Here is a 27962-nt window from a genome sequence, read left to right on the forward strand (position 1 = left end):
CCTTCCTGACCTTTGTTTTTCCTTTTCCTCATTTATCCATTGTGGAAATACATGCATGTTTCCTAATTGTTGTTCTCTTATCTTTGTTGTTCCCATCATGTTGTATATACTTTCTTTTTTAAAAATTAGTACTAAGCAAGCTAAGAGATAATGATGAGCTGTAAAAACAGAGCTTCTCTTTAAACCTGTTTGTAAATATAGGCAGTAGACAGTTCACAGAAACCTCCTCATAGACGATGTTTTAATGAAAAGGAATTTCTAAGTAATTGTGGAAACATACAGTTTCAAAGCACTGGTTTACCAGTTTTTTCCCTGTCTATTTGACACCCATTAAACTGTCCTGTATGCAGGGTGCCCTCTGATGGCTTCCATAGGAACTGTCTCACCAGTGTGCCTTCTGTTGCAGTGCTTTCCACTAAGGCGAACAGCTGTGTTGATCCTGCCAAGACCACTGTTTCCACACAGACACGGTGTTGCCTGTGTGCTCCTTCCCTGTGTGCCTTTTCTGTTCTTTTGCCTACCCCTGAGACTGTTATCCCTTTGACCTCTCCGGTGACTACTTTCAAGGCCTCTGCCTGCCCTACCTGTCTCTTCCATTCATATCTAGGAACTACAGAGCTGTTCTCCCCCTCCCTCTGTGTGAGTTAAAATCTTGTTATAAAAGTTTAGTGGAAATGAAGGTACAGATTTAGAAGGTTTTCTATCACTGAAACAGATTCTGTGCCTACCTAGCTGTTTAAACTTGGCACTTTCCCTGGTATCCTCCATTTCCCCTGCGTGTCTTCCCTGTCCCCTCATGTCCTGTGTGTGTCTCTCGAGTTTAGCCTCTTTCTCACTGTCCTAGGTCAAGCTCAGACCTTTGGCTTTTCTCAGAGTATCAGCAGATGGGTGTAACTGATTCCCAGCCGTGCCATCGACCCTTAGTGCTTCTCTTCTTGCCGTTTGCCTACCTTGCTGTGTAATTAGAGGACTCTGGGGGTCAGCTCCTCTAGGAAGCGATTCTGATTCTGTGCTTTCTCTTCCAGGGTGAATTCTTTTTTTGTTTTTTTTGGTCCAGGTTGAGCTAGGTGTTCATTTCTCATAGCACTTAACACATTGTGTGATGATTGGTTTGGGGTACTTTTCTAAACATTTGGATGTAGCAAGTTTTGTTCTTTTATTTTCAAATGAGAGGGCTTACTACTTAGAGCATCAGGACTTTGTCTTACTCCCTGTGGAAATTGGGTGAGAGCTCTGACTCCTTTTGAACAGTGCCTGAACAAATGCAGCCTTTTGCTGGTTGGTTTGTTTCTAGTCAGTTTCATCACCCGTTGACTCTGGTAAGAATCCCTGAGTTTTGTTTTTTCTCATTCCTACCCGTACGCTGTCTGTCTCTCCTGCTGTTCGTTCACTTTTCCTCTTTGTTTTCATACCTGCCTCTCTGTCCTGCTGCCTCTCTGTCCTGCCGCTGTCGCTGCTTTTGAGCTATTCCAGCTGTGGCTTAAAAAAAATACCGCAGGGTCTCACTCCTGTCAGTCTACATTAAAGTGGTCCATTCAGAGCGATTAATGTCATTCTCTTTCTTTGGAAAATTTCTCCCTGTATCTGATGAAAGGACAATAAACGCAGAAGGCTCTTATGTAATATCTTACACATGCTTAAAATTGCACTTATGCAATTTTATCTTGTGCATACTTAAAATTGTACCATTGACATTTTTGTTGAAAGGCAAGAGGATTCTATTCAAATTTGCATATCTGAGATCAGACAGAAATATGCTTTTTAAAAGTATCGCAGTAAAATTATGAATACGTTATTTCCAATTTTTCAATATGCCAAAAATAGGAGTTAACAAATTTTCAGCTAGAGATGCAAGCAAAGTTTCAAACATTATCTTGTAAACATTAAGAAGATACTCAATATTGTGTTTATTTATCATACAAAAAAGTTTTGTTTTTTTCTTATTCAAGTACCTAGAGAGAATTTTCCGAGGAATCCGTTGAATAGAAATAAATTTTGGGTCTGGAGAGATGGTTCAGTTGTTAGGATTGCTTGCTGCTCTTGCAGAGGACCTGAGTGGTTCCCAGCACTCATATCAGGCAGCTCACAGTGCCTGTGATTCCAGCACCAAGGGATCTGACACCTGCTGCTGGCCTCTGCTGGTAGCTGCACTGTGTGTGTACATACTCACAAACAGATACACATGCATATGCAGAATTAGAAGTAAAACAACTATTTTAAAAAAGAAATTTTTAATTTATTTTCTTTGTATATGTGTTTCAGTTGAGTTATAATTGCTTATTGTCTCATGCATGTTATTTGGAGTATTGATAGTTATAACAGCCATCAGCTCATTTAGATTAATCTCATTCATGTAGGAAACTAATATGGTGAGAAAGTATTACTTCATTTTTATCTGCAAGACTTTTAAGTTAACATTGACTAGCGATGGTTAGTGATAAACTTTGTGTCCTTTTTCTTTTTTAATATGAGTGTTTTTGTACAGACCACATGGTAATATGATTAATGAAGCACATATTGGCATTTCTTTGTATCACATTAAACTCTGTGTAGCACACTAGATTATTTTGAGTAATTTGCAGTCACTTCATTTGTTCTGCCTAGTCACTATTATGATCTAACAAGATTAGTATGTTATTTTAATATGTTAATTTTGTACTATTTATCACCATCACATCACATTCTTTGAACAGGAAGATGTAAGCTTTTTTTCTGTTGCTTATTTGTGAAACTCTTAATTGCTAACGAAGTATCTGATGGCTGCTGTGACTTAGGAGAAAAAAATGTGTTTTGTCAGATATGGTTGGGCATATCTGTGGATGGTAGAGGAAGGAGGGCAGCTATTCAAGGTTAGGCTTGGGTTTATAGCAAGTTCCAGGCCAGCATGGGCTGCAAGAACCCTTTGTCAAAGTAAATAAATAGTCCTTAATTATAAATTACTGAAAATAAGGTGAGAAAAATGTGAAGATGATTATAGCACTTTAATAATAGGTGTGTTATAAATGACTGCTCTGTTAAGGTTGGAACTGCAAGACCATTTGGATTCCATTATTATTACAATTTGAACATTATTGTCTATATGAATGCTACATTAAAAGTACCATTTTGTTTATAGGGTCAGGAGAAATATGGATTGTTAAATGTAACAAAAATTACTGAAAATGGGAAAAAGGTTCGGTAAGTATGAAATCTTTAATATTCTTACATGTTTATCTGATTGAAATAAATGAAAACTTATTCCATTAGAACTGATAATATGATTTAGAACAATTTTCAATCATGTATTTTCTGCTTTGTTTTCCATAAAATATTCTCTTTGTTAACATCTTTAAAAAATAGTGTTTAGAAACAAGAGTGTCCTGAAGAAACATTTGCTTTCTTTTGAGATATTTTTCTTGCAGCAAGCCTTTAGTGGTGGTACATAATAAAAAATGAAGATACGCTGACTACTGTAGGAAAAATCTTCACCAGCTGTGTTCCCTCTCAGGTCTCCTGACAGTAGAACTTTCTTCCAGAGAGGATGTACATATGGATGTTTGTATGGACATAGATGACATTATTAAACATGCTCCATTTTATATTTATCTTGGAGATAGTTCTACTTCATTGCATCAGAGCTGGTACGGCATGTGCTGCAGCAGTGTAGTTTATCACTAGCAAGTTAATCATTATTTATTTTCAAGAATGTAACTGGGCCTGTTGTTGGCAGGTATTTAGGGTTCTTACAATTTTTGCTACTGCACACAATATCACATTTAGTGTTTTTCATAGATAATTTTGAAAGTATATAAATGCTTTGGTGGGCAATAGTGATTGCTTTACAAATATGGAGGCCTGAGTTCAAATCCCCACCAACCATATAAAAAGGCTAGGTAGGACTGGGTGGTGGTGATGGTGGTGGCACACGCCTTTAATCCCAGCACTCAGGAGACAGGGGCTGGTGAATATCTGTGAGTTCGAGGCTAGCCTGGTCTACAGAGTGAGTTTCAGTACAGCCTGAACTACACAAAGAAGTCCTGTCTTGAAAAAAACAAAAGACCCAGGTGGGACTGCATGTGCCTAGCTCCTCCAGCATTATTGGAGGAGGAAATAGGCAGATTCTAAGGTCTCGCTGATCAGCCAATCAGCATGGCCAACATGTGTTCCATTTGCCTGTCTCACGACTCTACATGTACACTTGTACACTTGCATACAATACCATACACACACATACACATAGCGTGTTCTCTCTCTCTCTCTCCCTCCCTCTCTCTTTCTTTCCCTCCCTCCTTCCCTCCTTCCCTCCCTCCCTTCCTCCCTCCCTCCCTTCCTCCCTCCCTCTTTCTTTCCTGTCCTACAGCTTGCTCTATAGATCAGACTGACTTGAACTCAGAGATCCACCTGCCTCTGCCTCCCTAGTGCTGGGGTTAAAAGTGTTGGGGTTATCCTGTTGTGATAGGAGCAGCGGGCTGCGTTCCCACCGCCCGGCTCACGCACAGCTAGCTAGCTTTACACCCGAAATAACAACACACAAATTGTATTCTTTTAAACACTGCCTGGCCCATTAGTTCCAACCTCTTATTGGCTAGCTCTTACATATTGATTCAACCCATTTCTAATAATCGGTATGCCACCATGAGGTCGTGGCTTACCGGGAAAGATTCAGCATGTCTGACCTGGCAGCTTCATGGCAGCGGCTCTCCTCACCCTGCTCTCTTCCTCCCAGAATTCAGTTCTGTTTTCTCCGCCTACCTATGTTCTGACCTATCAGGCCAGGCAGTTTTCTTTATTAATTAACCAATGAAGGCAACAGATAGATAGAAGACTCTCCTACATCAGTGTGCCATCACCATTTTTTTTTTAAAGAAAGGAAATCAATTCACCCTTTTACAGCTAAAGCTGGGAAGGCAGAAAAGCATCTTTCATAGTAGAGAGGGAGGTTAGTAGATGACCTGCAAAAAAGTAGAAGCCCCAATATGAAATAGGTTCACAAATAAATGAAAGTCACCCTAAAAAGGGTTCCACAGAAAATGAAATCAAAAGTAAATTTTAATAGACAGTGTTAGAATCTGCATTATGTCTAACATGCACATAGACTGTTTAGATTTTCTGAAACAGTGGGTACTGAGATTGAAACAGAGGCCTGTGTTTAAAAACAGCCTAAAGTGATTTAGAACTATGAGCAGAGATGTTAAAGTGTTAAAAAAAATAAAGTAGGAATAGGAACCTAGTAAAAGGGGGAAAACATTTGATGTATTACAAATATAGGTACTATAAAATAGTAAAGCAAGGAGATAGAAAGATGGCTCAGTGGGCCAGAGTGCTTCTTGCACAACCATGAGGACCTGAGTTTGAATCCTAGCACCCCTGTAACAAGTCAAGTATAGTCTCATCATATCTGTAACCTCCGTGCAATAGGGGCAGAGACAGGAGGATTACTAGGATTTACTGGCTGCCTGCCTAGCTCCAAACAAGAGCTTCAGGTTTAGGAAGAAACCTTGCCCCAGAGAAATAAAGCTGAGTGTGATAGATGATATGATAGAGTGACGATGCTCTCTTCTCGTCCATGGGTGTGCACAGCTGCATGCACTTACACACATGCACATATGCTGTACTTACATATGCACATGCATACCTGTGTGCATAAAATAACAACTTGGTGAATCAGTTCATGGTTCATTGCTTCAGAGTAATAGCCATTGATGGGCTAGGGATGTAGTTTAGTTGCTGTAGTGCTTATTGGACATACACAAAGACCTGGGTTTGAGTTCCAGCATGCAGGTGGAAATGGGATCAGAAAGAAGTTCAAGGTCATCCTTGACTATGTGTTGGGTTTATCCAGCCCTGGGACACATATGACCTGAACTTAATTACACTTTATGGGGGGGGGACTTGTGCATAAGCTACAGGAAATAAATAGAAAAGTAAAAACTCAGTAGTGATTTTACTTCACTTTCTTTCATCTATGAAGTTCAAGTATGTATAAAAAGTAATAAAAATACATGTCATTAATAGGTAGTACTTTTCAGAATTCTACATTCTTAAAAGTAATCAAACATGAATTCTTCCAGAGTTCCCATAGAACTGACTGTGTGTAACTGAGAGGAAAGTCATACTTCTTTATAGCACGTGGAGTCAGCATTCTTTTTACCCCCAGGAACTGGATTCTCTTATAGTTATATCTTTTATTTGCAAATACTAATCTGTGTTTGCTAAAAAGAAATTTTCTAGTCTTAAAATAGAAAAATCTCAAATAATGTAAGGCTCACTCCAATGGGAAAAACATGTCAGCAAAAACTCTTTAATGGGGGCTGGAGAGATGGCTCAGCGGTTAAGAGCACTGGCTGCTCTTCCAGAGGTCCTGAGTTCAATTCCCAGCAACCACATGGTGGCTCACAACCATCTATAATGAGGCCTGGTGCCCTCTTCTGGCCTGCAGACAGAATACTGTATACATAAGAAACAAATAAATAAATAAATATTTTTTTTTTTAAAAAAAACTCTTTAATGGAAATTTTAAGATAACAAAGCAGGGTTGACTTAATTCTGACCAGAGTGTAACACCAGTCACCTTTAAGGTTATTAGTAGGAACATTGATAGTATTACTCATGTTTATTGTGAACTTAACGTGAATCTGGAGATAGGATCATGAATCAGTGGTTAGTTTCTTTTAAATTTTTTATTTTATTTTATATGTAGGAGCATTTTGTCTGGATGTATATTTGTGCACTGTGTGCATGCTGGTTTTCAGGGATGTCAGAAGAGAATTCTGTGTCCTTTGAAACTGGTGTTATAGATGGTCATGAACCACCATGTGGTTGCTGCAAATTGAACCTAGGTCCTCTGCAAGAGCCAAAAAAAAAAAAAAAAATGCTTTTAACCATAGAGCCATCTCTTCAGCTTCCAGTGGACAGTATGTTTAAAAGACCCATATACAGGGCTAGCCAGATGACTCAGCAGGTGAAGGTGCTTTCTTCCCAAGCCTGTCAACTTTAGTTGGACTCCTAGGACCTGCATGAAGATGGAAGCAGAAAACCAATTCCAGAGATACCCTCTAACCTCCACATGCACAAGCACACACATAAGTATACATAACACTTAAAACAGACCTGTATACACAAAGCACCTAATACTGATTGCCTTTGGAATGTGGATTGGAAAGAGAAAGGGGAGCTTTTTCCTTTACACCAGTGTTTCTCAACTTTCCTAATGCTGCAACTTCTTAATACAAGTCCTTATGTTATGGTGACCTCCAAGCCATGAAATTATTTTTGTTGCCACTTCATTAACAGAATTTTGCTACTGTTAATTATTTTAATAGAAGTATCTGTGTTTTCCTGTGGTCATAGGCAACCTTTGTGAGAGGGTTGTTGAAACACCAAAGGATTGTGACCCATAAGTTGAGAACCACGGCTTTTCACATTGTGACTGTACACGTGGAGGTTGGAGAATTGTGGGGATTTTCTCTTTATAGTATGTGAGTCCAGGGGATTGAACTCGGGTCATCAAGCTTAGCAGGTGTACTTACCTGATGAGCCATCTCACTAGGCTGTCCTTTATATACTTTAATACTCGGAGTTTTTATCTATATGTGTTGACTTTGTAATTTAGTAATTTTTTAAAAATCTCATATTAGTGAGTAATCAGTCAGTAGTTACATACTTTTAAAATATTTAGTATACTGCCTATTGTTTTGAGTATATTTTATCCGTATGACTTTAAAATAATGTTCTTAACCACATTGTGCTAGATTAGTTCTATATGAAAACAGTTGGGTATTTTGGTTATAGTTATTTTGATTATTTACATTTCTGACTAACCTCATTTGTTTTGGGGGGCTGTATGTCAGATTGAGGCACTAAAATGACTGGATGTCATTAGAATCATATATCTAGTATAAATAGTGTAAGTACTAATCACTAAACTGTGGATAACAGTGATGCGTGCTAAGTAGGCCTTGGTTTCTAATGTTTAATTGATAGTGTTGCTTTTCATCTGTATAATTGCAGAAAGAACTGGTTGTCTTCTTGGGCAGTGTTGCAGGGTTCATCTTTACTTTTTACCAAAACTCAAGGAAGTAGTACAAGCTGGGTAAGTATTTCTCCTCTTTGGACATGTTAAACACTTAAATTATGTGAGTATTGAGGCTGAATGTCAAGACTCTAAATTTCCAAAGTCCTTGAAGTAAATCACATGTGCATATAAAAATAAAAAACATTTTTCTGAAGATGCCTTTTGACTTACAGGAGACAGTTAGAAAAGTCTAGCTGGCTGTGTTAAAATCAGCAAGCAGTTGGCTTTATCCTTTGAACCACCAGCTCTCAACTTCAGTATTGCAGAATATTGACTCCTTTTTCGGATGTAAAAACTTTTTTGTGTTTAAAATTATTATTTCACGTATTTATTTAGAAAATGGGTAGTCATATACTGGGCTCAGCTTTGTTTGTCTGACCCTTTCTAACTAGGGTCGACTCAGATGTCCATGTCTGTGTAATGTCAGGCAGCTTTTAGGAGACAAAGAAATGGGGTTTTTTCTTTTCTTTATTTTGGAATTTTATTGCTATTGTTACTAAGTTACACACAAGGCTACCAAGCCGTGAAGTAAATGCTGATGTTGAATGCTGGCATGTGTCAAAGGCTTATGTGCATCTTACCCCGCTATTCCACAGCAGCCACTTCTCTTGTCCTCTTTTTCCCATCAAAGGTGAAAAATCAAGGCACCAAACGTTCAAGTAGCTTTAAGACTCTACAAATACTAAGTGACAAATCTGGGTTTTAGAACATTGAAATTGGCTTCAGTGTTCATACTCTGGGTATTTCTAGAACTCTCAGTAATTGCAATTAAAATAATCACTATTCAAATAAAATTTAAAAATGAAATTACCCAAATGTATCTGGTCTGTTTTTATCTGACACTAACCAGCATTTTCTTACAAATACTGATTTTTTTTTCAAATTAGTAGAGGGTCAGCCTTTTGTTTTCTACCTTTGTGACGCAGCCATTTAGACTGTGCTGAACCTGCTAAGCTACAAGTGCCTCAGCACTCTGATATTGCGCTCTAAAAATCCAAATCAGCTTTGCATGAATGTGAGCATTCTAGAATATTTCTTCTTTTTGGGCCTCACTAAGCCTTGAATTTGTTCTCTGTTAAGCGGGTATAGTGGAAAATGACTTAGAAAACACATTCATATCCAAAGAATGAAATGGAAATGTTGGTTTGACCTGTCTTTCCTGAAGTAGATTGGGAATTATGTCTTCCTCCTTTTCCCACTGAAGTAAAGTATGTGGGCTTTGTGTTGAGGCATTTCTGAAGAACTGTATAATTACTTTTTGTTTGTACTCGGGGTTCAACTCTTAATAGAAACTTACTGAAGAAAACAAATGAACAAAAAGAAATGGAGAAGCAGTTAAGATTAATAACTAAAAGCCCAGTACTTGAAACAAGCTGCCCAGCATTCATTGATTTGATAGCTAATGAGGCTTATCTATTGAAGACTGTGATAGATAACAAGTAGACAGACCAGTGTGGTGATGGAGGTCATCTAGGTAGGTGTGGTTGTATTAAGAGTAAAGTCTTTTTTTTTTTTAAATTTGAGAGAGAGAGAGAGATTAAGAGGAAGCATGTGATTACCAGGCTTGTGCTGCAATCCTACTGAGCCATGTTATCAGCCCTGTATGTGATTTTTTAAAAAAATGTAAACAACTTTAGAAATTGGCAGATGTCGGCTGAGCACAACACCACACATTCATGAGATACTTGTATTTTGTTTGAAGTTTTTGCTGCATAACACTTTTGTACAATTCAGAATTCATTATTAATGTGTTAACACTGACAAATGCAGATGTGGGAAGCCTTTTTGCCTGTCACCTGACTAACTACTGTGCTGCAATTGTGATACAGCTCAGAATTCACTGGGCTAGCCAGGCTTGAAATTGGAGGATAATTACTGAGATTTTCATTGGGGTGATTTATTTATCTTAAATCAAGATTTACTAATGTTATGGTCATATAGTACAATTCACATACTAAGAGAATAAAAACAGAGTTAAGTGATCCAGTCAATACAAATAGTCATATTTAAATAAGAAGTATATGAGTCTGTGTAATGTATTTTGCAGAAACTTCATAAATAGCAAGGTTTGGCAGGATATGTAAGACACCTCTTAGGGTTACTGGACATGATTTGAAAGAATTCTAGTTTTGTTTCCTCCACTCAGTCATCAAGTAGAACAAGCATGGGTAAAATATATCCCTATCTGCAGTGGAGTCCCTTCTACCTGAGATGAGATTCGGAGACTAGAAAGGGCCGGAAAGACAGAGACATGTGCTTAAAACAGCTTCTCTGTGTCTCTGAGCCAGCGCTGTGCTGGAGCTGAGCTCTGTCAGAGCCTTTCTCATTGCCCTGTGCTGTTGACAGTTGAGTTTGAGGTGTATGTAAAGGAGTTCCATTGTAAAAGAAGTGTAGGTCTTTAAAGATTATAAACACTCTAGAATCCCAAGAGGTCACTGGGAGAAACAGCAGACTCTCAAGCCATACAGGCGTCCAGACTCATGCTCACCCACATGCTTTACATTTCTCCTTTTTAAATCATCATACTCTTATATTTCTTCAAAGAATAGTTAGTTTAGTAAATGAAATACATGCATTTCTCCTGCAATTGAGAAATCTGCACACATACCCATAAATAATAGACCCCACAGATATCTGTAGTTATTGAAGCATTATTTTAAAAATTATTTTTTATCTCTGTGTGGGGTGGGGAAGAGAGAGTGAGGTGGGGGAGTTGAGAGGAGGGAGGCTGACTGTCAGTGTGGGTACACATGGAAGGCAGAGGACAGCTTTCAGAAGTTGTCCTTTAGCCTTGTCAGTTCTAGGGACTGAACTCTGGTTGTCAGGCCTATGCAGCAAGCACCTTTTCACTGAGCCCATGAACCATTCTTTGAACTTTTAAAATTCCCCAAAATAGATCCGTTTTAGTACATGTATTTCTGTCGTGAGTGACTGTCCTGTGAGCTAAGGTGTTTAGCAGATGACTGGCACCTCCACCTCTCACTATTTAGGACTTGACATTGTCAGATGTCTCACGTTGGACAAAGGTCACTTTTTGTCTTAATATTCTAGAGAAAGGGGAAGGTAAGCTACATAAGACCACATGTAGGAACTGACTTGGAAGGGGCCACAGGACTTTGGCAAGTAGTCCTCAGGAGGAAGGCCAGGAGTTTCTGAGCAGAGAGGCTGGGCAAGATGGCCAAGAGCCAGATGTGAGTACTTTCTGTTAGCCCTCAAGTGTTCTATTGTGAATATATAAGCTAAGACATACCTACTTATAATAAGTTATGTAAACCATTCATCTTAAAAATAAATAGTTCTGTAATTACAAAATACTCTAGGAGTTCTAGGTCTTTGGCAAATATATTTGGAAGTTTGCTATGCTAATATGGCATTTGCTTGTAAGAATTATATTCTTGATGTGACCTGGTTCTATTGTGCTCTTTCTTGTGTGTGCCATTACACTGTTGTGTGTTGTTATGAAATAATTTTCTTTCCCTGCCTTATTACAGGGTTCAATCTATGCGTTCTTGCTTTCTTCTTGCAAAGGACCTGTCCATCATCAGTGTATATAGTCTGATCTTGTTTCATATATCACTCTGTTCTAGGTGCACCCCTTACACATGTTGGGATTTTGTTGTTTATTTTGTTTTTGGTGCCCTAAATACATTGACAGGGAGGTGATTTCAGTAAAGTGGTAATTTGTTTTGAAAAATAATGAGAAAAATATGTTGCCAAACATATAGATTCCATTTTTCTATCATTTTCACATCATTGTTTAACTAGTTGTTTATATGTGATCTTAGACCATCCTAATTTTCTACAAAACATACTAGCAACTAATTAATAACTGATTTTCTTTCACTAACTATATTCAAGCTCTACAGCATTTGGGGTTGCTCAGTTCTATGTAGAATGTTGCTGTGTCTGTTGTAGTTTTATGGTTGGTCACCACAAAGGTGGAAATGTTAAAAATAAAAACTAGCCTTATTTTTGTTTTTGTAATCTTAGTAATAGATTCCATTTAACTCCTATTTCTTGTTTTGTTATAACAAGCACATTATGTAAGCCCATATTACTTACTGAAAGGCAGAAGAAATATGGAATAGTTGAATTCTGGTCATTTCTTAAGTGGAAAACTGCTAAGTGAAGTACTGCCGGTACAGTAGTAGGTTATCTGCCACAGTGGTGTGGGGTGTGATTCCAAAAGCCAGTATAAACTGACATGGCAACATTTTAGCAAATGAAGCTTCTTATATTCAGGATATATTGTAAGCTTTATTACTTGTAGATAATAGTTCTTAAAGGTTTAGCATACTAAACCATTGCGGTACCATAGGAGTACTCCTTTTCTATTCTTACATAGTAGACTGAGTAGGAATCTTAAGTTATCAGAGCCATGCCCACAGAATAAGTATGTACTTAGTGTGGTTTTCTTTTTGTTAATCCTTATTTTTTTAATCCCTTTCTTGTGTAGTTAACAAAACATAATAAATAGCTAAGTTGTTTTTTCCTTAACTAACCATGCTACCTATTTTCCTGTTCATTTCACAGCTCTCACCATGTTGCTAGAGGCTTTTTAGCATCTGATTTATAATTTCTAATAAAGACTAAGTAAATGACATGGCTTATGCTTTCGTATATTTCAAAGTCATTAGTTATTGGCAACATAAGTAGTTGATAAAGAAGTGAGTCTTGAAAGCACAGAACAGGATTAGAGGCTGTTTCTTAGAAAATGTGCTGGGCATCTATTTGTGAGTTACATGTTTGAGAGTCTGGCATTGCCTTTAGAACATAATCTTTTATGTGGCTACCTATGGTCTAGCATAAGTTTAAAGGCTCACCAGATTTAGATATACTTAAATTTTTTAAAATCTGAAAGAGAAGGATTTAAGATAATCTGTTTAACACTCAGTAATGTAGCAGGATACAAGATTAATTTGAAAAAAAAAGCCCTCCTTTACACAGATGAACTCAGAAAGAAATCAGAGAAACATCACCCTTTACAATAACAACAAATAACATAAAATATCTCAGAGTAACTCTAACCAAACAAGTGGAAGACCTGTATGACAAGAACTTTAAGTCTTTGAAGAAAGAAGTTGAAGAAGATAGCAGAATGAAATTTCCCATGCTCTTGGGTAGGTAGAATTAACATAGTAAAAATGGCAATCTTACCTAAAGCAATCTACAGATTCAATGCAGTGCTCATCAAAATCCCAGCAAAATTCTTCACAGACCTCCAAAGAACAATACTCAGCTTTATATGGAAAAGCAAGAACCCAGGATAGCCAAAACAATTCTGTACAATAAAGGAACTTCTGGAGGCATCACAACCCCTGACTTCAAACTCTACTACAGAGAGCGCTACAGTGCTGAAAATAGACAGGAGGACCAGTAGAACCTAATCAAAGACTCAGGTATCAATCCACACACCTCCAAATCCCTGATTTTTGACAAAGAAGCAAAAAATATAAAATAGAAAAAAGAAAGCATATTTAACAAATTGTGCTGGCATAACTTGATATCAACATGTAGAAGAATGAAAATAGATTCATATATATCCCCATGCACAAAACTCAAGTCCAAATGGATCAAAGACCTCAACATAAAGCCAACGACACTGAACCTCATAGAAGAGAAAGCAGGAAATACACTTGAAGGCATCGGCACAGGAGACCACTTCCTAAATATAACCCCAATAGCACAGACAATGAGAGCAACAATTAATAAATGAGACCTCCTGAAACTGAGAAACTTCTGTAAAGCAAGGACACAGTCAACAAGACAAAACGGCAGGCTATGGAATGGGAAAAGATCTTCACCAACCCCACACTGGACAGAGGGCTGATCTCCAAAATATACAAAGAATTCAAGAAATTTGTCTTCAGAAGAACAAATAATCTAATAAAAAACTGGAGTACAGACCTAAACAAAGAACACTAAAATGACTGAAAGATACTTAAGGAAATGCTCAACATCCTTAGCCATCAGAGAAATGCAAATAAAACAACTCTGAGATTCCATCTTACACCTGTAAGAATGGCCAAGATCAAAAACACTGATGACAACTTATGCTGGAGAGGTTGTGGGGAAAAGGAAACACTTCTGCATTGCTGGTGAGAATGCAAGCTGGTACAACCCCTTTGGATATCTTTATGGTGATTTCTCAGAAAATTAGAAACAACCTACCTGAAGACCCAGCAATACCACTTGTGGGTATATACCCAAACAGTGCTCAATTATACCACAAGGACATGTGCTCACTATGTTCATAGCAGCATTTGTCATAGCCAGAACCTAGAAACAACCTAAATGCTCCTCTACCAAAGAATGAATAAGAAAATTGTGGTACATTTACTCCATGGAGAAAAAAAATCATGATATCTTGAAATTTGTGGGCAAATTGATGGATCTAGAAAAAAAATCATATTGAGTGAGGTAACCCAGACCCAGAAAGACAAATATATGTATTCACTCATAAGTGGTTTTTAGACATAAAGAAAACCCAGCCTACAATTCCAGAGAACCTAGACAACAAAGAGGACTCTAAGATAGACATATGTGGATCTAATCTACATGGGAAGTAGAAAAAGACAAGATCTCCTGAGTAATTTGGGCATGGAATCATGGGAGAGAGTAGAAGAGGAGGGAAGCGGAGGAAAATATAACTCAATAAGACGTAAAAAAAAAGATAATCTGGATTATATACCTTAGTCTTTTTGACTATACATGTATATCACATAATCATTTTTCTTTTTTTCTAAAATGAAGTTTGGGAGTAATCAGTCCAAACCAGAATTCACAGTGGATCTAAAGGGGGCAACAATAGAGATGGCATCAAAGGACAAATCCAGCAAGAAGAATGTATTTGAGGTAATACATTGTTTGCTAAATAACTCATTTTTGGCTTTAGTATGTATATGTTTTGTTTTAGTCTTTCGTTGTGACAAATTGAGGCAAAGTTTGTGACTGAGTCATCTGTACTCTATAATGTAAAGGCTGTGTGTGTCGGGGGCAGGGGTTGGATCAGCTTCATTTGCATGTTACAGAAAGTAAGGGTTACAAGCCTTGTTTCCCAAATTTTCTCTTTACTGGCAGTAACAAACAGATGTGATTTTTAATATTAGAAAATAACTTGAGGGAAGTATTTCTTGGAGAGGCTGTGTGTGTGTATTTGTGTGTGTGTGTGTGTGTGTGTGTGTGTGTCTCATCTCTTCTTAGTGTTGCTGTGACCCTAGAACTGTTCTACAGAAATGAAGTCTCTCTTCCCTGTTGCTCTAACCCTTCCACTGCACTTCATGGTCTTGAACAGTTATTTTTCACCATGTAGCAGACAACTCTAAAGCTCAGCAGCTTTGCAAAAAAGCATCTCATGCTTGCTACAGTTAGTCTGGGATGAGTCCGGAATGTTCTGCTCTCACCTGGGAGCACTGTTGAGGCTCAGATGGAGTGGGTAGTTTGAGCTGATCTCATTTCTCCAAATGACTTGTATTGGCTCTAGCTAATAGAGGCTTCCTTCTCCTTAAGACCTCTCATTTTCAAGAAGGTTAACACAGACTCCTCCACATGCAGTCAGGGTTCCAGCAGGGTGAGATGACAAGGCTTCTCAAGGCCTAGACTTGGAAGTTGGCCTAGCTGCAGTGCCACGGACCAGCTCAGGGGAGCCACTCAGACCGTGGGGGAACAGGACGAAGGCTCAGGAGATTTCAGGATATGGCGGAGGAGATGACAGACAGACCACCCTCAATGTATTTGAGAATGCTGCTGCAATTTTACTTTTTGCAGTGCAGGATTATATATTTTTTACAATCAAAGAACTTGGCAAAGGCATACATCATCAAATCATAGAACAGAAGAGAACAGCATAAAACAGTTTACAAAAAGAATCTTTGAAGATGCTTTGACTTGAGCACAAGGACTTCTGCTCTCTCATATTTTGTAAAATAAACTCTTTTTTCGTGCCTTCAGAGAGGCTATTGCCCTTGGGCTAGGCTATCTTCATCAGCTTGTACCAGGTGGCTGGCTGGTTTGAGCTAAGTGACCTTGTGTTCCTGGGTGAGAAAGAAGAAGGCCACTATCTTCCTGGGAAAACTTTCTGCTAGGAAATTTCTAAGACATAGTCTCGAACCTCTCTGAAATCCATTCCATATCACTAACCTCAACTCTCCTCCCTTCTCAATTCTCAGACTCAGATATTGTCAGCTTAGGTTAGGTCTTTTTCTTCCCATGAGAAAGGTTTCATAGGCCTTCTGTTTACAATTGCACATACTTCCCAGGCAAATGCCTAAGGCTTCTAAGGTTTTTCCTGGTAAAATTAACTCCTTTTGTTCCATATCATCAAGGAATTGTCCTAATGATGAACCTGCCAATTTCCAGAACTGGCTACTTCTTTTAAGGCTTTAATGAATACTGGGGCAAAGCTCAAAAATGTCCTCAATAGTCTTGTTTGCATCCGCAACTGCCTGGATTAGTCTGATCTGTTAGCACTATGCAAGGATCACAAAGAACACACAGACAAGGGAAAAGACAGACATATGGCGCCAAGGACAGTCAGGTCGAATCAGTATAGGTAGCAATTACAGGTGGCATCCTGACCACAGCTGATTGCCAAGGGACCGCCTGGAACACAGCTCCGAGAAGCACAGATCCCAATCCTCCGGCAACACTTGCCTGCCCAGTCAGCATTTCTGCTACCCTGGCATGACAGCCGTGGATGTAGCACTGCAGTGTACTTTTATAACACAGCTCAGAAGTCTTGCTCGTATTCAGGGCCCTGGGTAGTAAGAGTTCACATGGGACAGGGAGCAGTGGAGTTCCACTGTAGAAAGCTGGAGGAATTTGTAAGATGTGCCTGTAAGCTGTCTTGTAATTCCCTGTCCCTTATAGCCTCGTACCTGAGGCCTTTCATTGGCTTCAGCAGTGTCTTCCAAGGAGAACCTACATGATTTATTGTCATGCGTTAGGTCCTGGGTACCAACCCACACCCATCTCTGCTTCTCAAATGCTGTTTATCTCCAAGACTCAAGACAAATGCTACAACAGTGATGCTACTTTTAGAAAAATAAAACCTTGAATTTTTAATTTGGTGTGCTTTGCCTTTAACATCACTTATAAATTTTTCTAGATTAATCTGTAGATTATTAAATTAGCTTTTTTGTTTTGCTTTTAAGAAACTTTTAACTTTGATTTAGGAACCCCTTCCCCTATCTGTAGCGGCATACATTCAGTGCACGGAAGTGGAGGGGTGGAGGGCTTTACCTAGAGAGATGCATGAAAGTAAGGATATCATTACTTTTGAATCGGTTTGCAGTTCCAGTAGCTGGTTTCTGAATGAGAAAAGGATTCATGGTCAAATACATTTTGGAAATAGAGTGTATTTTATCCCTATTTTAGACAGTTTCAGTGTTCTCTAAATTGTCATGCTCCTGGGGACTCTTGAGGGAGAGCATCTTGTTAGACTCCTTAAATCCAGTGCCTTCCAACTTACTATTTCATCATATTTTAAGTTTAATTCTTGAGAAATAGCTTTATTAAATATTACTTGAGAAATTATGGGGGAAATTATCCTCAGAACATTATTTGAGAGTTATTTTGGGAATCTTGCTAAATGTTTCTCTAGGAAAACAAACTCATTACTATCTAGGACATGTGAGGTGCTGTTACAGTTCACAGCTCTTTCATTAAAGTGTAAAAACTTAGGCCAGAGAGATTTAAGTTGGTTTGGGTTTCATATAAAATAATGGATATCCATGCTTCAGTTCACAATTGAACAATTAGTAATATTTCTGCTCAGAAGGAGTGTGAGGTTGTTGAGCTCAACAGGTAAGGGCACTTGCTGCCAAGCTTGAGTTCAGTTCCTGGGCTTGGTGTGCTGGGGGAACAGACTGACTAGTGTTCTCTCACCTCCAAACTCGGGCCATGGTGCACATGTGAACATGCACACACAATAAATAAATGAATTAAATCAATAGGTAGATGTATAAAAAGTTTTAAAGGGATGTCATATTGTCACTTGTGCCCTCATACTCAGTCATCATCATCTGTTAAATAGGAAGTACTGAAAACCTAACAGTTACAGTCTTTTTTCTATATTTATGTTTATAACCAGCCCATGAAAATTCTCAGGCTATGAAAAGCTACTTAAGCTATATGAAATACCACAGACTTTTATTTCTTTACAAATGTTTCAGTTTTAATGATAAACGCATTGCTTTGGTACTTGTATTTATTTTTAAATGACTTTGCTACTTTGGGATTCTGAATTACTAGATTTTTATTCAGAGTTTATTGCAAAAATCAGCCTTATCCTCTATAAAATAATTAGCCTGGCATTCCTAGCTGCCTTGGTACCGCTATTGCTATCCTTGTGAACCTAGTACACTGGAGACTGTGCAAGCTTTGAAGTACATGTTCTTTCATTTATTGTGTTGAAAGCACTGACATGTTCTTTCCTCATCTTTTTCTCTAAAGCTGAAAACTCGCCAAGGAACAGAGCTGCTAATTCAGTCTGACAATGATGCTGTAATTAATGATTGGTTTAAAGTTCTTAGTAGTACTATCAGTAATCAGGTATGTATTTGATTTAAGTAAAATTTTTATTGCAGAGTCAGGTGTGGTAGCACGTGCCATTTATTTATTTATTTATTTGTTTGTTTATTATGCATACAATATTCTGTCTGTGTGTATGCCTGCAGGCCAGAAGAGGGCACCAGACCTCATTACAGATGGTTGTGAGCCACCATGTGGTTGCTGGGAATTGAACTCAGGACCTTTGGAAGAGCAGGCAATGCTCTTAACTACTGAGCCATCTCTCCAGCCCCTAGCATGTGCCTTTAATCCTAGTGTTTGGGAGGCAAAGGCAAATGGATCTCTGAATTTGAGGCTAGCCTGATCTATATAGAGTTCCAGGATAGCCAGAGCTGCATTGTGAGACTCTTTCTCAATTTTCTTAATTGCAGAGCTGTTTTTCTAGTTTTCTAATTGCTTATTGTATATGCAAATTTTAGTTTACAGATGGAAAGACTGCATGTGTGTATGTATGTGCTAACCCCGGTGGGAAAGGCAAAGGTCACTTTAGCAGTCCGTGTCTAGTGATGTGGTTAAACATTCTCACTTATAAAACTTAAGTGGCCAGTGGATTTGCAGCAGTGTTTATATTAGGCATTGGATCATAAAGAAGGAACTGATGAAGCTTAGTGTATAGTCCTTACTCAGCGTCAGAATGTGCTGGAAGGGATACCGTTTGATGGAAGGAGGCCAGAGGTCAAGTTTTGAAGTGTGTGCAGCAGTAGCCTCAGTGTGTTTCTAGTGACACCTTGTTTTACATTTCTGCTCCTTCTCTTTTGAAGATGTTCATTGTGTTCATTGGCATTGGGCTGCCAAGAACTGTGTGTTCCCTGCATTGTTAACCTCTTACTTGACATTGAGGGTCATCTAGCTTTGAAAAATGAAAGATAACACTAAGGGAGATGTGAGCTTTTCTAGCAAATAATAGTGAATTATATATAATGTAATAGTGTATAATATATAATATTTTTACTTGTATCCTTTTCTGTTTATCTCTGATACCATGACTGACTTTTATTTTAATACTGAAATAATAACTTTCTAAATAATTTTCCTAATTTAACATATTGATCTTTCTTTTGTCTGTTTCTGGGTTTGCTGTTCTTATTTTGGTAGTGTGGATTAGCCTAAGGCCTTGTGTATGCTGGGCAAGCACTCTTCCTCTGAGCTTACTCCTACAGTCTAATTGTTTTTGGTAGCCAGTGGTTCATTCTTAGACATCTCCTATTAAAATTAAAATCTAGCAACTTGAGCCCTGTCTCATGCATTCTTGTATTTGATAAGTACGTGCATGCTTGTATATTAGGCAGCAAGCAGTACTATAACACACCTTTCTCTGCTTACTGTACATGTAGTAATATGTACTATGCATTAGTGATGAAGTGTAACATACTACAAAAACAGTAAGAAGGGCTAGTCTAGGGAAGGCACTGCAGGGCTGTGCTGGGTGTATATTTGTTTTGTAGTCGAGGTCTCCAGAAGCAGGGAATGAGGCAAGGGAAGAAGGAAGAGCATATTATTTAATGTGAAACGTGGAAGTGCCTACTGTTTCACAGTACCAGAAAATAGAGAGGAGCCAAATGCAGCTTGTTTCTGTAATCCTAGCACTTGGTAAGGCAGGGAGACTGCTGAGAGTGCATGCCCGGCTTTGGAGACAGCTGGTGCTAAGAAGAGACACCGGAGTCTAAAAGACTACATGATTTCTAGATTGGAGAATTTTGATTCTCATTAAAATTCCAAGTAGTTTTTCTGGTTGTATTTGAAAACTTTATTCTAAAATTTCTTTAGAGATTTAAAAGGGCTAAAGATCTATAAAATTTACTTGAAGAAGGAAGTAAAGACCTGCTGTATTGCATATTAGAACTACAAACCTATGAAGCTTCATATTTAAGTAGACATACAGATGGTGGAACAGAGTAAAGTGCCAGATGTATCTTTGTGGGACAGTCAGGAAGAATGTACTCTTTAGCAGACAGTAGTGGCACAGATGAGTATCCAAGAAGAAAAGGGAGCCCTTCCTTATGTCATAAAGAACCACATCCAGTGGAGTAGACCTCTGAGAAGGACTAAGCAAAGTCCTTCACTTTGGGAATTGAGTCCACTTTGTCATGCTGTCCAAGTTACCTTGGTGAGGCTGCAGAAGAGTACTGGGTTCTTTTGAGCACCGAACATCTGTGAACATTAAGTCTGTCTTACAGTGTTGTTTCCATGGTGTAGTAACATACTCTTAAACTGTTGTCATAGCAACACGGATGTCATGTCCAGGAGTGTAAGTCTGACCCTTGTGTACAGAAAGTAGCTGCTTTGTCTTTTATCGGCCGACTTCCTAACTGCTGTTTATGCTACCCACACGTAAATGTCAAATGAGGCATTTATTCCTAGCGTTCTAAGAGTTAACACGTGTAGTTCTCCTTCAGAAGTGAACGTTAATGTCATTAGAGGAAACATACTTTTAAAGACTGATCAAATACCTAAACCATATATACTATATACTGTTTCCTAAAATCATCATTGGTAAGAGTTCAGTATGGCTCATTCTGAAGATTGTTCTTTTCAGCTGCAACAATATTAGAAGTAACGTGTTTGGAAAATCTTTCACCAGCAGGCAGCAGAGACTGATGAGACAGCTGAAGAGGAGGCACCAGATTCACCAGGGGTAGAAAAGCAGGATAAAGAAAAGGACCAAAAGGAGCTTAAAAAACTTCGCTGTAAGCTGTTCCCTTATTTGGTAGTGGTCTCTCCTAGGTTTTGAATATATGCCCATATAAATATGCAGTCTCTCCACAGACAAGAAGAGTGACAGGGCTAAGTACTATCTTCTCAGCTCATGGTTTTTAACCACAGTGCACATCCATATGAAACTGTAATAGTAAGGTGGGATACTTCAAGAGAAAATACAGTACCCTTCTCTTGAGGTCTTAGGAAGCTGGACTTTTTAAGTTAAAAATATATTTGTTTGCATAGAATCTTAGGCATTTGGAAGTCCAAAGTCAAGGAATAATTGTTCCACCACTACCTCAAAGGCACCAGGAGCCCACTGTCATGTGCTTATGCACACAGCCATGTACTTAGATCTCCAGAGCACACAGACAGGAGCAGAGCTAAGCCAGCAGTTTTAAGATGGTTAGTTTTGAACACAGAAGTATATTATTGATGTTGGCCATTAACTGTGACTCCACACCTTTTCCAGTTTATCTAAATCCACACGCTTAACTAAGGATTTTCTGGCCTCAATTCTACTTTTGTTTTCCAACAATATACGAAGATTTTACACAAACACACCAACACCATCACTCAGCAATGTTAACACAGTTTTAAGTTTTTAAGGGGTTCTTTTGGTTCAGGCTGTCCTTAAGCTCCCTGTGGAGCCAAGACTGACCTTGAGCTCTTAATCCTCCTGCCTCTGAGTCTCACGTAGTGGGATTACAGGCATATGTCACCACGCTGTCCTTAAAGTTTTTATTCTCGATTGATGTATTCTTTGCTCTTAATGTTCTCCAAACATAATTATATTTTTAACATGTTATTTAGAATTTCATGTTACTATATCTCATAAATCAGGATTGAAGGTAATATTGAACAGGCTCTATGTGCTCTCTTCTTACGTCAGAGTACAGTTTATCATAAAAGCATCAGATGCAAATATGTGGACTTTTCAGACTTACATCTGTTCACTAGGGTAGGAATTTTGGGTTATGTTGTGAATTTTGTGTGTGTGGTACAGGAAATGGTATTTACTTTCTGACACTGATGGAAAAGTAAAATCACTTCTTAAGATCTTGACTTATCCCAAAGAAAGAAGAGACATAGTCCACTTCTAGTGATTGAAAATAATAATTTTGCTTAAAGTTAGAGTAACCATTTCTGCTGTGATATTTATTTTATTTATTACTTATTTATTTAACCATGGGTTGGTATGTTTTGAGTCATCTGTGGATAAACTTTTACTAGAAAAGTTTCCTGAAGTACTTAATATCTGTTTGCCTAAAGCAATGAAAGGATCCAGCATGGATTCATCAGAGCAGAAGAAAACTAAGAAAAACTTAAAGAAGTTTCTTACCCGACGCCCCACATTGCAAGCTGTTCGTGAGAAAGGTTATATCAAAGGTGTGTACAAGAAGTGGTATTTACATAATGAATGTTAGCTGAATCAAATGCGGTGTGTGAAGCTAAAACTGAGCACTTTCAATGTTTTCATTTTTATTCGTCTCCAACTGTGCAGATGGAAGGCATTTGACTAATTAACACTGATCTTTTAAAAATGCATGTGTAAAGTGTAACTAAAACATGGAGCCAGGCGCAAATCCCAAACTACATTGTTTTGAAGCCCGTATCAGAGAAGGACAGATGAGATACTTGTCGGTCAGTGGTGTTCTTAGATATCACGACAGATTTTGGTTCTGCGTTGTAAAGATGAGAAGTTAGAAATGTGACAGAGAACCACTAACAGTGTGAGAGCAAACAACAGCAGTAGTTCTGTTCCTGATTGTTTGCTTTTGGCTCTAATTTAAGGTAATTTTAAAATTAACTAAAGATATTTCCCCCAATTGTATGTTTCTTATTTCATTTATGGTCACCTTAATGCATCATCAAAAAGGAAAGTGTGCATTAAAAGCACATATGTCTGCATATACCTGCAGTTCTTAATGGTTGTGTTTAACACTGGAGGTTAAAATTTTAAATTTATGACCCTAACCAATGGCATTTATTCAGAAATAAAGGTGTAGGTAATATATAATGTGCATATATGAGTCTGGTTATGAGGTTTGTAACCGGGACCCTCACTGGAAATCTGTTTGCAAAGCATCTTCTCTGTTGAAAAGCAAAGATGAGTCCCATTGACGACAGATATAAAACTTCTAGAGTTTGTAAGAATTGACTGATTCACATGAGCAACTGTGCCTGGGTTTAGTGGCACATATCTATATTCCCAACAATTGGGAGGTGAAAACATAAAGATCAGAAGTTCAAGGTCACCCTCAGCTAGATAACTCAACATAGGTTGAGACCCTGTCTCAATAAACAAACAAGCAAAAACAGAAAAATGTGGCTGAAGAGTGAGTACTATGTACTGCCTCTGCAGAGGACTACTGTTTACTGTGTACTGCCTCAGCAGAGGACTGTTTACTGTGTACCCTCTGCAGAGGACTGCTGTTTTGTTCCCAGAACCCATACTAGGGCTCACATCTCCTGAAACTCCAGCCTTTGGCCTCCATGAGCACATGCACTCATGTACATACCCATGCACAGATACAAAATAAAAATAATTCGAACCCCAACAAAACAAAAAGAAGTAGTATGATCTTAGTTAGGGTTTCTGTTGTATGTGAAGAGGCACCATGAGCATGGTAAGTTTTATAAAAGAAAATATTAATTGGGGATGGCTTAAAGTTTCAGAAATTTAGTCCAATATCTTCATGGTGGGACATGGTACAGGCATGGTGCTAGGGAAGGGGCTGAGAGTTCTACATCTTAATCTACAGAAGGAGAGACTGCCACACTGGATGTGACTTGAGCATATATGAGACCTCAAAGCCTGCCTTGACAGCGAGACACTTCTTCCAACAAGGCCACACCTCCTAATAGAGCTATTCTTTATGGGACAAGTATTTAAACACACGAGTCTATGGGGACCGTACCTATTCATACTACGATGCAATTCTTAGGGGTTAGAGATAAGTACTAATGGATAAAACATGTAGGTTGGTATGTTTAGAGCCTTCAAAAAAAATGTCAGAGGAGGTCTCAGAAGCAACTGTTAATTTGTTCATTAAATGAACTTTTTCACTGAGAAATATTGAATTGTCGCCTTGTGGGGTTATATGACTAGACATTTTATTATCCTGAATACTTAGCACATACATGCAGTGTCTAAACTGCTTAAAAGATTAATGGAATAGCTTTTAAAACATTTTGTGGAATCCTGTGTCAGCACAAGAAGAGTACATAGTTGATAGTTTTACAATTATTTGGGTATTTTCTAAGTGCTACACGAGAGAGGAGCCGTGAGCACCTGTGCTGTTACGAACAAGGTTCTAGCCTTCAGGATCATCTGGGTGGCAGGCAGACCTGATGAATACTGTGAGCCTCTCCCAGTAGTCCAGTAGAAAATGATTGAATTGGTTATCTTAGGAAAGGATAGTCAGTTTTTCTAAGGACGTGATTTTTGCCTGAGGCCAGGGGTGAAGAAAGGGAACCATATTTAGGGACAGTGGTCTCTGCAGTAGGAATACAAATACAAAGCCTTTTTGACAAGAGTGAGTTGTGTAGTCTTCGAGTTTATTTGGGAAGATTACTGTGAGGTTGAAGGAGGCACGTGTGTGCACGCTGAGGGACTTAGCTGTTTTCTGAGCTGATGTTTAGCAGAGTGATTCATTTGAAAAATCTCTTTCAGATCAGGTGTTTGGATCTAATCTTGCTAGTCTGTGTCAGAGAGAGAATGGGACGGTGCCAAAATTTGTGAAGTTATGCATTGAGCATGTCGAAGAACATGGTAAGAGAATGCTGCCAAGTCTTGTTTTTCACAGTAAGCAAAACAACTCTTTGTTTCAGACCAAAATCCCTAGGGCTGGACCAGTAAAATGGCTCAGCCTGAGGACCTGAGAGAGAGAAAAAGAATCATTTTCTACACAGTGTTCTTTGACCTTCACACAAGTAGTGTGGTACCTGTCTTACATACTCTTAGTAAATAAGTGTAATAAAAGCTCTTATAAGATTGTATGATTTCTGAGTGAGGCACCCAGAAGTTCCTTATGGTCCTGAAATGTATAAAAAGAAATGAAGCATTTTGTATGCTAAAATATTACCTAATTTTACCTGTTTCAAATTAAGGCCTTCAGGCCTCATTCAGTGTTTGATATGTCACTATGGTAGCAGTCCAAGTCATTTGGTGTTGCCAGTGCTTATATGAAAACAGAAAACAGGGGTGACTGAAGCTGACAAGGACTGATGTGCTGCTGTGAGTTCTCTAAGGATGGTGGTTGAGAGAATGCTTGTGGTGCCATAGAAGAGTTCAGCTATAGAGTGTCAAAATGCATACATCATGTAGGTCATTTCCTGAGAATACAACAAACTCATTTCTTATGTCTTGTGACTGACAGTGCACTGACTGTTGTCACAGCATCTGTATCAGAAGCATCTGACACAGGTAGCAGCTTGTGTTACTTCACTTGTAACTTCTGCCAGTTTCAGATCTTTTGTCCATTGACTCTGTCAGCATGACAGTCAAGACTTGACACTGTTTATTTGCTTTATTTGAGGCTAAATAATTAATAGAATATTGGAAATGTGCTTTGTTTGGTGTGTACAGCTTTGTTATTTAATGAATATTTAATATTTTTAGGTTTAATTATGTGAATTTCAAATGATTCTCACTGTACCTGAAAAACTATTACCACGTGGTATGTTCCCTATAGAACCACTAGTGACTAGCTTTGACAAGACTGCCATAGCAACTGGTGGGACACACTGTTAAGAAAGTGCCAGTTTCTTCAGTGTGTGCATTTACATTTTAAAATTGTGTGCAAAAAAATGGATGGGTCGATTTTGTCTTTGCTTTAAAAGCTATCCTTTAATATCTTAATATTAAATATTATTAATATTAAATAATGTTAATAATAACATTAATATTAAATATCAGTTGTTCATATTTTGAGTTTTGTGAGATTTTTTATGAGCAAAGCTACAGTATACCTGATAAACAGTAGAATTTCTGCTGTTTATTAAACAATATTCAGAATAAATTGCCACCTCATTCCCCTGCCAAGAATCGAAATGACCATGTAGAAAAAGAGAGTATTTGTCCGGTTGATTTTCAGCTAATGCTAAGAATAAGAATTCTGAGGCTGGGTACAATGTATCTGTACCTCGCAAAGGATCGCTTCAGCCCAAGATTTTGAGACCAGTCTGGTCAGCATGGTGAAATCCCCAAATGGAGATACTTATGCATCTTTAGAGGCAACAATGAGTTTCTTCCAAACATGAGATATTATTTCCTTGTAGGTTTAGATGTTGATGGTATCTACAGAGTAAGTGGCAACCTTGCAGTGATTCAGAAGCTGAGATTTGCTGTCAATCACGGTAAGAGGGCATGCCTTCCTGCTTGTTTCCAGCAGCACTGCCCGTAGCTTGAAGAACTGGTTCAAAGCAATCTTAAAAATGTCTTATTGCTACTGTTTTTCAGATGAGAAATTGGATTTGAATGACAGTAAATGGGAAGACATTCATGTAGTCACTGGAGCACTCAAAATGTTTTTTCGAGAATTACCAGAACCTCTTTTTACATTTAGCCATTTTAATGATTTTGTTAACGCAATTAGTAAGTATGTTCTTCTACTCAGTTTCTCTCCACCCCCGATACTGAAAATCATTTTTACAAATTAAGCTGTTGGATGGTCTTTTTTAAACAAGTTTTTTCAATGGGTTGAAAAAACTCCAGAGATTTTAGGTGTGACCACCAGATGTCACTGTGTATTACCAAACGCCAGCTTCCAAACTCTCCATTGCCTTTCCTTCCCTAAGAATTTGCTGCAAAGTGTCTGCTTATTACTTTTTTAGAACAAGATCCGAGGCAGCGTGTCACTGCCGTTAAGGACCTAATCAGACAGTTGCCAAAGCCAAATCAAGATACAATGCAGATTCTGTTTAGACACCTCAAAAGGTAAGAAGCTGTATGGGTAAGAAGTGTGGTTTAGGACAGTGGAGAGCACATGGACAGGGTCATCCAGGCCCCAATTCGTCCATAGATGTGTCACTTGCTGTCTTTGTAAGTTTTTAAAAGAAATTCAACTTGTAGCATTTATTTCTTTCAGTAGAATGCTTTAGTGTGAAGTCTTTGTTAAAGTTTGTATTTTATGCAAAGTGTTTGTTTAATGCTCACTACACAGTGGATGTTCTGACAAGACTGAATTTAGAATGAAGATAAGATAGCTTAAGTGAGACATGTTACATTACTTTAAAACGTAACTCTCATGGCTCTCGATTACTACCACATAGCTACTTTAATAAATGAATTTGTTACATAGTAAAGTAGGGCTGGCCAGATGGCTCAGCATATAAAGGCATGTGCCGATGACTCTGAGGACCTGTGTTCAGTCCCCAGGACCCACCTGAAAAAGATAATTGACTATCACAAGTTGTCCTTTTAACTTCTGGATGTGTACTGTGGTGCGCGCGCGCGCACACACACACACACACACACACACACAAAGTGTGAAAATAATAAAATATTAAAGTACCTATTAGATTTTTTTTTAAATAATACTAAATCGAAAGTTGTAACTTCTATTTCCTGATGAAATATCCTCCCCGTGTAGACGACAAATCACTGTTACCTGTGTGGTAACTTATTTAAGTCTGTGTC

General features: G+C 38.3%; 1 protein-coding gene across 8 annotated transcripts in view; it reads left to right on the top strand.

Moving 5' to 3' along the window:
• Arhgap12 (Rho GTPase activating protein 12) overlaps nucleotides 1-27962 on the top strand; it is a 103641-nt gene that overhangs the window by 72662 nt on the left and 3017 nt on the right. For 4 of the 8 annotated variants that reach the window (XM_085698915.2, XM_085698918.2, XM_085698919.2 and 1 more), the window contains 10 exons: nucleotides 3116-3177; nucleotides 7990-8071; nucleotides 14807-14908; nucleotides 18506-18604; nucleotides 21207-21309; nucleotides 22592-22708; nucleotides 24996-25094; nucleotides 26603-26680; nucleotides 26784-26918; nucleotides 27158-27260. In XM_085698915.2, the coding sequence (XP_085555041.2) occupies nucleotides 3116-3177; nucleotides 7990-8071; nucleotides 14807-14908; nucleotides 18506-18604; nucleotides 21207-21309; nucleotides 22592-22708; nucleotides 24996-25094; nucleotides 26603-26680; nucleotides 26784-26918; nucleotides 27158-27260 (980 nt within the window). Of the gene's footprint in view, nucleotides 1-3115; nucleotides 3178-7989; nucleotides 8072-14806; nucleotides 14909-18505; nucleotides 18605-21203; nucleotides 21310-22591; nucleotides 22709-24995; nucleotides 25095-26602; nucleotides 26681-26783; nucleotides 26919-27157; nucleotides 27261-27962 lie in introns of all 8 variants that reach the window. The other 4 variants (XM_085698916.2, XM_085698917.2, XM_085698914.2 and 1 more) reach the window with 1 other exon arrangement.

The sequence above is a fragment of the Myodes glareolus genome, chromosome 14 (genome assembly GCF_982192425.1).
Source record: "Myodes glareolus chromosome 14, mMyoGla1.1, whole genome shotgun sequence".
In the NCBI taxonomy this organism is placed as follows: domain Eukaryota; kingdom Metazoa; phylum Chordata; class Mammalia; order Rodentia; family Cricetidae; genus Myodes; species Myodes glareolus.